The sequence below is a fragment of the Formica exsecta genome, unplaced genomic scaffold (genome assembly GCF_003651465.1).
Source record: "Formica exsecta isolate Colony F162 unplaced genomic scaffold, ASM365146v1 scaffold66, whole genome shotgun sequence".
Classification (NCBI taxonomy): Eukaryota; Metazoa; Arthropoda; class Insecta; order Hymenoptera; family Formicidae; genus Formica; species Formica exsecta.
The window spans coordinates 116,255-128,814 of record NW_021853422.1 but is presented as its reverse complement, the minus strand read 5'-3'; the positions used below and the strand labels follow the sequence as shown (position 1 = coordinate 128,814).

Genomic DNA, 12,560 nt, shown 5'->3' with positions numbered 1-12,560 from the left:
AATTATTATATATATTTACAAATTTCATAAAAATATATATACACGCTTTTTTTGTATATATGTATAATGGTAGCATTCGTACAAAAATACAATTAAAATAAATGATAATAATATTCATCTTTTATCAGATCTTACTATTAATATAAACTATTACATGTTTATTTATTATTATGCTAAAGCATAATAATTATATTTTTTTTATAAATTTATGGTTCTGCCAATATGAGTCTTAAGTAAAATATATTTAATTGAATCATATTTATGTTAATTATATATATCAAAAATTAAAATTATGTTAATATGCATACGATCGCTTGATTCATTACGTTTCAGTACTATTTATTAAAAATCAGAGTTTTATTCTACTGATTTATCTGTCTCTTTCCTGAAGACTAATGACTTTTATCAAACCGAACTTTTATCATAACGAGCTGCGGCACAAAGGTTGCTGAAATACATGATTTTAATTAATTTCAGATATCTGTCAGTAAATCTCTGTTTACGATTACTTTGCTTGTTTACTTGCAACAAGTTGAACGCCAAATTTTTATATATACGTATACGTTTTTCACAAGGCAAATATTAATAAGATCGGTAGCTAACGTCGCGCAAGATGTCAGATATTCGCGTGTCGGTTTATAACCTGATTGCGATAACCTCGGCAGTTAAATATTTCGCCATCGCCAAACATTTCGGCATGCCGGTATAAGAAAAAACGAGCGTTTTTATTAAAGCGTGCGAAGCGAGGCGAGTCGCGAGAAAATATCCACCCTGTGAAGATGGAGCGGGATTTATTTGCATGCATCTCGCGACTTTAAATCGGCGCATGTTCACTACCAATGTACGCTCTTAATATGGAGTTATATGCCGTTAAAATATCAACCGCGATCACGGATTATTGGGAGATGATTTTACATAAATCGCGCGCGCGCCCCTTCGCTTCACTCCTTCTCTCTCCTTCTCTTTCTCTTCTTTTTCTCGCACATCTCGCATCAGATTCGTGAAATTCTGTCATCGTTATGCAACACGCATTTTTTTCTTCTCAACGTAATGGCCTTGGATAAATTATAAGAGCACACCGTTCACCATACATTACTAAAATGGTTGCGTTTCCTTCTATTAATTGTCGAAGCATACAAAAACGCTGCAGGATATAGGGAAAAAAGCAAGAAACTAAGAATTTTGACTCTTTTCGTTCAATGAGAAGAGAAAAGGTCGAGGCTCTCGAAATGAAGGATGAGTGCATTCGAAGGCCTCATCCTGCTTCTTGTCCATGTTAACATATTTATGCATTTTAAATGTCAGTAAAACGCTCGACGGATACTGTGAACAACATGTAAAATTATGCAACCAACGCAGAGATTTTATTTGTAAAAAAATTTACTTATAAAAAGTTGATCTTACAGCTTGCTTGATAAAGATTTATTCTTCTGATTTAAATTGATTATATTTTTATCGTATACAATGGGAGGATGAAATTTTTTGCGTTAGTTTTGGCGAAGTATACGAAAAAAATTAATCATTTTCAATGGAAAATGCGGTGGATCAGCTGTTTGCGATAACAATAGTTCACAATGTAGTAAATAATTGAACGGATCATTAATAGCAGTATATTAGGTGAAAAGTTTATTTTGTAGTTTGAACTATTTTTTTAACGTAATTTGCATAACATAAAAAATGCAAAAATCTGCTAAACGATACAAAACGCCAATCAATTTTTATTCTGGGAACAACTACAGTTAACTTTCAACTGCTTCTTGACAGACTACATTGCAATGGCCCAATGCCACTTTAATCAAGAGATGAAGAAATTCAAGTAAACCGAGCTATAAAAAGAAGCTGCTCTATCAACACACTTTCAACTTTGTGCTGGGTAGTAAAAAAAAAAAGCCACAAAACGCCTCTTCCTGCTTCATTGAGTCAAACCTTGAAGCAACGGTTCTTCAAACTTTCTGTCTTCACTGTGTACGGCAGCCGGTTGGCTACTCGACCGACTCTTGGGCGACGAAAAGGCCACGAAAAGAGACATATATACCAAAACGTAAAGTATAAAGGCCCTATTACTGGGTCAGCAACAACAGCCACGTCTGCACATGGCGCACATGCGCATCTGGGATACCTATCTGCGTGCACGTATATTGCAGGAAACGCGCCATTATCACAATGTACGTCCACGGGACGTGCTGACAGCCGGCTGAGCTGACCTTACGTAACTTGTGTGCGGTTTGGGGCCACTTGACTTTCGTGTCATTAACCTTATCTTACGGGCGTAATGTGTACCCGTCGACGATATTTCGTTAGAAACTCAGAGCGCGCGAGTTTCTCTTATGTAAGCGCGCGAAGCGCTGGTCTTTCGCTTTTGCGAGCCGCGATGCTCCGCGAATTTTATTATCTCCTTCGTATGTTTGCACGAGTAAACTTGGTACGGGGTAAACGAGGTTACACAGTACTGTGACATGGAAAATCTATAAACTAATTTATATTATATAAATTTACTTGTATATAAATCTTACAAACTTCGGAAATCTTAATTAATCTTGAAAATTTGTGAGATTTTATTAGTAAAAATATCACTTTTGACAAAAGTCAGCCGTCAACTGATATTGTATAATACTCCAGTAATATGAATCTTAACTTTAAAATTATTACGAAAACGTTCTCGTGCAAATGACCTGACAATTTCTTGGCAACATTTCTTTTTCTAATTGGGCACTATTAGAGCCTTCTCTTTAATCACCCAGTCAAACTCGCCAACCAGCGGGATTGTATCTATTCGTGACTATTTTTAGCTACAGCATCGCGGACTGCCTGGTTGTATAAATTGAAAAAAGCGTACTACCAAATGCGAGAATGCTGAACGGACCAGTGGAAGAGAAAGCTAGGCCCAGCTCAGTCCTCTTTCGTAGGCCCCGAGCAAAAGTCCTCGAAATATTGAGCGGCAGGAAGGAATGAGCGCGCGATCACAGAGATCAGAGTCGAAGGCCGATGGTGCAGCTGAGGAACCAGAAGTTTTTTTACTCATCTTTAAGAATCCGGTTCTCGAGGCTGCAGTTTTCAGACGAAATTTTTCGCGGGAGCAATCGATGAAAAATTTGATTTCTTGAAATACACCAACTTTGAGATCTCTCTCTCTCTCTCTCTCTCTCTCTCTCTCTTCAGAATCTGTGAAATAAGTTTCCTTACATAATAAATAAGCAATGCGATTGAATTGTTAGGGATAAATCAGCCATTAGATCAATTATCTCAACTGCAAAACATCTTTATTTCATAGAAAAAAAGAAACATTTAATAACACAGGTCGACGGGTGAACACAATGCGGCATTCTGCAACTCGTGCGTGCTACGTGCTAAGATTAATTAACGCCCTATCGGATAACTCGGGCGAAGAAGATTACTTTGCGCGCGGAGCATATCGAATCCCGGATATGCTAGAAGCGAATCCATCAGTCATCAAATAAAATGAGTACTTGGGGGTTTTTCGGACTTTCTAGTTCCTCTATATCTCGGGAGAGGAACGATGGGATCGGCGAACAGCCGCGCACTCATTGCCGTTTCTAGGATGCACAGCCTGGGATACCTTTGGGAAATCGGATTGAGACGACGTCACAATGAATCGTCGACCGTACATCCCGGATCTCTTGGATATTCACAGCCTCAGCCCGCGCTCGCGCCCGAACAGTAAATAGGCGATTATCGCTCGTTGGGTCGATGTTCGTTCAGTCTATTTCCGAACGATCGCCACGTCGCGGCGGATGTCGCAACGGCGGAATCTCACGGCGACTTTCACGAAAATCGCTCTCGGCCGATTCACATCGGCGTCGGCGCCGACGCACAGTCCGCTCCTATCGCTAGAAAAGTTAACAAAATCGCGATTTTGCGCGAGTGATCTCGGGTACAAGGGCAGTCTCGCATTCTCGTCAAACGGCACGTCGACCAGCTATGTATCATTAAATATACGCATACAGCACACACGCTAAACGCACGCTACGCGCTCACGCACGGTCAAATGGATAATCTATTTACATACACTAGGATATGTTGTCTCTCTCTCTCTCTTTCACTCTCTTTCTCTCTCTCTTTCTCTCTCTCTCTCTCTCTCTCTTTCTCTCATTGTCTTTCTCTCTCCACTATTTTTTTTATCTTAATAGCGGATTGTTATCGTTATCGTGGACGAAAGAGGGGCATCGAGTCGCTATCCTCGTTCGTCCGCGGAGATCTACGGCGAATCGACGGTGTTAAGGAGTAACGTACTAAACACGAATGACAAAGCGCGATGGCTGAGATATCTCTGAGACATCTCTGAGACATCTCTGATTAGAAACGACTGTATTGTAACGGGATTAACGTTGCTCGTTTACGAGGCACAAAATAGCTATCGAAACAGTTCGATACATCAAAAACGCGTCGATCTCGCCGATTTAGACTAAGCGCTAATAAATACGAGGCCTGGGATGGAAGGAGAAACGGGGCAGAGTAACATTCGCAAAGCAATAAATACTCATGGAGACTATCGGAGTGGGTGAAGGATGGGCGGACGTAGGAGAGAAGGTAGGGAGAGATGATTCGAACCGTAGGCTCCTTTTGTACTCTAAGCTTTACCCGAGGAGGATTTTCGTTTCCCTTCGATCATTCAATCAATTTTTGTTTATGCTATTTTCCAAAAAAGTTACTTTTGTAGCCAAAAAAGTTATTCACATTATTCTTATGGTCCCGGCGTCAATATAAGATGGTTACGTAGAATTTTTAATCCATGATTGTAATAATTGATCACAATCCCATTTGTAATATCTCGATGATGCCCGTAGTGGCGTGGCTAACGATTTTTCTTATCTCTTGTAAATAAATTATCCCGTGTGGGGGTGGGTAACGTTTTTTTTTTTTTTTTTTTTTTTTTGGTTTAGGGACTTTCTTTGGATCAAAATTTTTTTAATTTTGTATAGTGAAAAGAAGCCACGCTTCTGGTATGGCGAGGTCATGTGCACGGAATTGACAAAATTAAAAGAGATTGTAGATATAGATTTTTAAGAGGTCTGGATTTTATAGAAATGGATAAAAAATATGTTTGTTAGTAGTAACGGATGAATTTAATAATTGGAGGAATGGAGTCATATAATCTCGCCGTACCAAATTAAGCGGCGGGAGCACACCAAGCAACGAAATATGGTCGAGAATCTAGCTTTTTTTCTACATCTAACTCACTGTGACTCTCTCTTATCTACTAACAAAATTATTTAGTAACTTTTCACAATCTACCAATTTTTTTTTTTCGGAGGATCATCAATTCACTTCAAATTATATACTAGGAAAACTATTTTATATATCGGAAGACGATCGATTATATAACGCATACATTTCTGGGAAGAATTTCTAGTTTCTAAGAACTGGAATATATATATATATAATATAAGTTTCGATTAAACTAAAAATGCATCCCTTATACTTTTATAAACAGAATAAATTTAAAATTTTCTTCTCCTTTAAAATGATATTAAAACGCAGATATAAAATTTACGTGTACATAAAAGCAACTCTCGATCGTTTTCCGATAATTAATATATAACCAGACAACCTTACGGGATTCCACCTCGGCTGATGCGCGCGTGCATGGATGATCCCGTGGCGCAAAATCTCTCTTGTTTTGTTCGATCTTTCTGCGGCAATAGGAACAACTACCGTGCCCGTGGCTCTGGAACCCGCTGAAGAAGCTCAATGGCTGCCGACGTTGCGCAAGGGCCCGCCGGTGGTGACCTCGTTACTGCCGCAGTCGGCCAAATTGAGATCCCTCTGCAGCAGGCAAACCTTGAAGGGATCCGGAGATACCGTGATGCCGGCGTTGCCCCGTAGACTCGGCAACGAGGTGCCTTCGGGCAGTCTCAGATCGAAGGTGTGCATCAGCGAGCTGAAGAATAGGAAGAGCTCCATGCGCGCCAGCACGTCGCCCAGACACATTCGTCTACCAACCCCGAACGGCATGAAGTACTCCGGCTTGTGGATCTTACCCTCGCTGGTGAGGAAACGGGTCGGTCGAAAGGCCTCTGGCTCGTCCCAGAGTTCCGGATCCATGTGCACCGCGTGCAACAGCGGCACCACTTGACAACCGGCTGGTATCGTGTAGCCGTTCAACGTCACGTCTCTGTAACACGAAGAGACGGAAAGTTTCATCAGTAACTGATCGATTAAATCGGTAGTTGATTGAAAAAGCGGATTTGGAAAGAGTATTGAAATATATTTCTCAATGACTAAATATATAGCGATAAAAAATGATATGTATTTCGTTACTAATAATTATCTGAAAAGGCAACATATGTGTAACATTTCACGGAATGAATTTAATGTTATAATTGCCGTGTCTAACGTCATCTAATGACATATTTCAATGTCAATTATACGGGATACTAATCTATCGGTGAAGTCGGGCACTAGCTTGACTTTTTACACGCACGCACGTGCGCTCGTCACGCTCTTTCTGGCCGCGTTCTCCGTGGAGAAGTGAAATTGTGCCGCCCGCGCAGTTTCTAATGGCGGCCATTGCTTTCATGCGCGATCATTCCTAACGAGTTATTCTCGATATATCGCGACGAGTCGAATACACCTGCTAGCCGCAGAATAGGCTCTTTGTCCGTACGAGTAACGGTGTCGTCGACCTCTCGAAGCCGCTTCGAACCAAAGGCGGGGCAGCCCGGCCGAAAAGCAGACAGAGGGGCCACGCACCTTTGCTTTCACTTTTGCTCGCCGAATATAATCGTCCAAAATGATCGCGAGATTCTGATATGCCAGACACGGAAAGCCGTCTGAGGAAGAAGGCGAGGACTCGTTGTGAAACCCGCTCTTAGCTCATGTAAAGGCAGAGAGAAAGGGAAAGGGCGTGCGTTCGCACATAAGACGAATCATGTAAGAAATAGATGATGAAGAGGATCAAAAGATGCGCATTATGGAAGAATAAAAATTAATTATGCGGGATTAATTTACCGTGTAGTGGCGTGCGTGGTTCCAAGTGGTACGATACTGGATCTGCGAAGAATTTCTTGAATTGTCGCCTCGGTGATCGGAAGGAAGGGAAGATCCTCCAGTGTAGGCTGTCTGGATCTTCCTACGACCTGGTCCAATTCCTCTTGCACCGCTTTTGCCGCTTCCGGATGGTGTAGCATTAGAAGCACCGCCCATTCCAAAGTAGTCTTCACCGTTTCCATACCGGCAGAGAAGAGATCGCCCAGAATCTGTTGCATCTGACGATCTGTATGAGAGAAAAGAGCAGTTTTTTAAAGAAACGCTCGCATTATAAGCAAAGATATATCAATATTATGCGCAATAAATGCATTAAAGATAGAAATAGCGGCAAAAAGAAATATCGATTTCTACTCACCATGGTTTTTTCCTTGGAAAAGCTGAGTCTCCCGGCCTTCCTCCTTGGCTCGCTGAATCTCGAGCAAATAAGTGTCCACGAGATCGCGCACGTTATTCTTGTTAAAGGTGTCTCTGTGCTGATTGACAGTCTCTTGGAAGAAATTCGCCATTTCCGCCCGATTCTGCGAGATCTTGTTTCGGACGCCCTGCATGCAAGGCAGGTAACGCATGATCGGTATATAGTTGACGGCTACCACGCTGGCGAAAAGTTTGAATCCCTCCTCGATGAGGCCCATGAATTTTTTGAATTGCGAGTCGCCGTGATGGAAACGCACTCCCATTATGAGCGTGCAGATTACGTTACTGATCGACATACCGAGACAGAGCGAGATGTTTGTGGGCGCCCCGCGTCGCATCGCCATCCCCCGCAGAAACGTATCAACTTCGCACTAAATCAAAATATTGCAATCATTTATTTCGAGTTTTAAATTTTGTAGAAACTTTTTATCTTGTGGCACAAAAAAATTTTTTATCGATATTGCGTAAATTAATAAAAAATAAATTTTGAACAGAGAAATAAAAATTGCACGCGCTCTACAATGGATAAAGTAAATTGACAGATCGCACGTTGATTAATACGAATTTTTGATACTCACCATAATCCTCGACTCCAAATTTTTCTTGCCGGCGCCACTCGTCATGCCGAAGTTTCTAAGCTTGTCGTGAAGAAATCTCCTCTGATCTTTCCACAAGGCACCCTCTGTATTTACGATACCTGTAACAGCGACATGGACGATGCTAAATCGCGGCTGAACTCTCGGCTATCCACGATTAACTCGTTTTGTTATCGGCACAATGCGATGCCGATTTGTCCGCGAACAATGTATGATTGCAACATCTCGAAGCACAAGTTAGGATTGACCAAGAAGAAACGCGCAGCCATGATCGATTAAAAAAGTAAATCGAAGAAAAGGAAAACAATCACTCGAAAGATTTTCCTCGAATATCGCGTTTCACGAGTTCGTTACCGCAAATATTTCGTTGAGCGTAAATGTGTCGACTGGAGAAAAAAAATGTTTTTGGCAAAAATATCGACAAGCTGAAAACAGCGGCAACGAACAAATTATAATTTTTGATAAATCCAATAGAGAACGCGAATTCGCGCGAAAGACAAGCGAGCCGCGCACGGAGTGCTTTAACCTCCCTCCCCTCTCTCAGATGATGCGTGTTAAAGTCGCGAGATAAAGCGTATTATCGGAATCTGCTGCGCTCGACACTTACCATATCCGTCGAGGATGTTGATGAACTCGGTGTGCGGCCTGCCGGTGAAGTCCTCGCGTCGAAACGTATCGCGTATGACGCGATAATCACTAAGAACGACGACCAGCTGATTGCCCAGGCGTGCGCTGAATATGGAGCCGTATTTTTTGGCCAGCTCGTTGTACCGCAGATGCAAGTCGCCCTTGATGAAGGGCAAGTAGCCGAGAATCGGCACCCCCCATGGACCGGGCGGTAAGGTGCGGATGTACTTGAGCCACTGAATAAACCGCACCACCAGGAGAACACTGACGAACACCAGAAGAGTATAAACGATCTCGATCCTGGTGCCGCCCATCGCGTGCCAGATCCATTGCGCGATGCGTTCCACTAGCATCTTGAATCTGATCGCGGACTATCGAGCAATCGATCAAAATCCGAAACACTCGTAACGAATATCTGTCGCGGTTACCACTGACTGTATATATATCCGCGCAAAAGTCTGTTCTTATATCTCTGTGTGTATATCTCTCTTGTAAAGTCTCTTTCAATTAAAAAAAAAGAAAGATAAAACACAATTTCGTCCTCTTTGAAATATACTCTTCCGCTTCCCGCGGATTATATTCCTCCGGCTCTACGTTTCTCTCTGATGTTGTGACCGCCGTTGTCGCGAAAGAAATGAGCAATACGTCGCGGTAAGGGAGGATAAACTATGATTCAAGGGCGTGTACTAGGAAGAAGGAGGTCCCGAAAGACGTAGAGTGACAACGAATAATTTTAGGACAGAGAGAAGGGAGCGAAGACAATAGAGGAAGGAACAATGAAGAGTAAGAGAAGTAGAAAAAAAAGAAGAAGAGAGAAAGAAAAAAAAGTCGGTCACCGCCGCAGCCGAATTCGCCGCCGCTCGCCACGTAGTGAATCGTGCGAGCTACGGAAGGATTGAGTATGTACTAACATACACCTTCTTGTCCTTGCCTGTCTTATATAGTGACTCATCAGGCTGCGGTCCCCCGGCGGTCCCTTGCACAATGGAGGGGTGGCCAAACAGACAGAGAGAGAGAGGAACACACACCGAGGACGTCGGAGGGTGGGGGCGATTCGGAGTGCAACAGGTGGGGATAGAACGTAGATCGCGATCCAGGGATGGTGGTCATTTCCTCTTTGGGGGATGTGAGGGCGGACTCCTCGCGCACGGGCCCCGTTGGTCGAAGACCACGAGGCCTCTCGCCCTAGGATTGTTGGTGGGGACCATGGGCCCCCCGCAGGGGTCCAGCATCGGCCACCCCGGTGGGGGATGCAGGCATGAGCTAGCGAGCGAGTCCGCTCGTCGCGCAGACGCCGCGACGCGACGTATCGTGCTTCGTCGCGTCGTGATGCTGTTTGGAGAACGTGGGTATGTGATTCTGTGAAAACCATTTTGCTACTTCTATTCCTTGGATGAGAGTGTCATTTCTCGATTGCGTAGACGGATCTGTATGATGCCTCGATCTCGATATATTTATTTCAACATTGCTTTTTGAATTGAATTTGTCTCAGTGCCTGCGTCAAAAATGTCTCGTTTGGCTAGAAATATCATTGGAAGCGTAAACGATGTTCGGTTGGACAGAAATATTCCGTCTAAGAGAATGCTTGATTATTTAACCGGGCAGATTTATTTGTTGCATGTATCGAAATAAATTTTATCTAATAATGCTGCTCTCAAATATTTAACCATCAAGTTCAAACTAAATTGAAAATCATCCGATAATATCTTAATCGAAGTAATAAGCTAGAACTGATAACATTATTAATTGCGCTTAGAGATAAATTCGAGATAAATTGAAGATTACTCATTTTACAGTGAAAGATTATGAATACTTTTATAAAATAACTTTATTCGTTTAGATAATATCATAATGTGACATTGGAATATATCACATTTTTATTTATAAAAATAAATTAAAATAAAAAGCAACTACATAATCAAGAGTTTAAAGAAAAGGAAGCATTATTGCACACATATAAAATAGGTACTTTTTTAAGCTACATAATAACAATGACTTTCTCTCTTTCTCTCTCTTTTTCTCTTTCTCATTTACATTTCATTTTTACTTTATGAAACATTTATTAATACATGTAATTTTTACAAAACACCTTGAATATATAATAATTATTAAAAATTTATCTGACAAATATTATTAGCTATTTTATCTTACCATTGTTAGTATATAATTAATAATTAAAAAAAAGAAATTAATTATAATAATAAATCATTATATTAATAAATATGGATATTAGAAATATATAAAATTTAATATATAAATATATACTAAATCCAATATCTGTGTGCTACTTGCGCTATGTGAAGATGAGGAGTCGATTAACAATAAAATGCATATTTAATATTGATAAGCGACAAGTGTATTGTTAAGAGTAATTTATAGCGATTGAAAATATTACTCCGCGCACGGATATGCTGACGCGAATACATTTTGTTGGCCAGCTTGCGCAGATTATAACGTTGCAATGAATACCTACCTACGTGCCGCACGAAGAAATAACGGCCTCATAATCGGTCGCTTGCATCATAATTTGCGAATTGTGCCGATCGATGACTTTGCGCCAGCGACGTTGATTCTCTAATCAAATCTTTGAGGTCATTTGGTCAAGACGCGCGTTGCTCGAAAAGATTTCGGACAGTCATAATTTCCGACGGCCGTCACGTGTAAGCCTAATTAATCTCAATCGCGAATGCATTCATCGCGCACGCCAATATTCGCAAACTTAATGAAGCCCGTAATTATGCAAATGACAGCTTGTAAGACAGAGAATCACGAGCTCTTAAATGGCTAATGATTCACGCGCTGCTAACGAAGTATTATAAAATTATTAAGAACACGTACATATTATATGACAATCGTGCCAATATGTAATTGATATTTGATATGTGTATAATTAGCTACTAATTAACGATTGAGGTCACATGTTGATGCGCAAGAAGTATGACAAGAAAAGACAAAAAAAAGTGAGATTATCAAAAGTGAGATTATGCTTGTAGCAAGTTTCATCATCCCTGTAAAGAATAGGCAACGAAATTCTCTTTTGTAACAAAAAGAAACATAACTGACAGGTTTTACCGATAAAATTGTTTGTGTTCACATCAAAATATTTCTCACAATATATTTTCTCGATGTCACACTCGATTCGGGACCAAACCGCTCGCCATGATACACTTGCATCTCAGTTCATTGACCTGTTTCACCTGGCGCTGATAGCCGTACTCATTCCGCGTTCACGGATATTTAAAGATCGAAAATTCTAGTTAATTAGTCACGAAGCCTCCGAAAATAAATCGATTAATATATTGTAGAGAAGAGAGTATACGCTCGTAGAAGCTATTATGTTTCATCGCGAGAATAATTATTATCTGTAATAATTTACCAAGTGCTACGTGAACATACATATCAATAATTGATAAAATTTGGTCTAAATATTAATTTTACAGATGCAATAAATTATATTAATTTCTACGTGATTTAACATATCAATAATTCTTGGAATATTTTACCATAAATTAAATTTATTTTATTTATTTAAAAAAAGAAAATGAAACCTAAATATAGAACTTAAACTTACGAAAGCCAGAACATATTTGTGTTTTCTCGTGTTACAAACATATTCAAAAGATATATAATAAATGATAATTTTTTATTAATTGCAATATATTTAACAATATATTCAATTAATATATAGCATAATCAATATAACATAATCGATATATTTAATGAATATTTATTGCAATATAATCAACATTTTTCCAAAAATATTGTTTTTACGATTTAGTACGTAAAATGTGAACTATTGTTTATTTTTTAATTTTTCATATTGCTCATGTGTAAAACCAATATCTAATCCATTTACACATATTTATCCGTCCGATACGGTGGAATCTGTCTAAATAAGAGGGATCCACATTCAGA

At 40.2% G+C, this 12,560-nt stretch overlaps 1 protein-coding gene across 1 annotated transcript; it reads right to left on the bottom strand.

Annotated features, from left to right (window-relative positions):
• Positions 1-4,887: 4,887 nt before the first annotated feature.
• On the bottom strand, positions 4,888-9,549 carry LOC115242938 (cytochrome P450 18a1). Its single transcript, XM_029819565.1, has 5 exons — positions 8,626-9,549; positions 8,001-8,119; positions 7,364-7,793; positions 6,970-7,234; positions 4,888-6,133 (listed from the first exon to the last, which is right to left on the bottom strand). The coding sequence occupies exons 1-5, from the start codon at positions 8,996-8,998 to the stop codon at positions 5,707-5,709; spliced, it is 1,614 nt and encodes a 537-aa protein (XP_029675425.1). The 5' UTR covers positions 8,999-9,549; the 3' UTR covers positions 4,888-5,706.
• Positions 9,550-12,560: the final 3,011 nt, after the last annotated feature.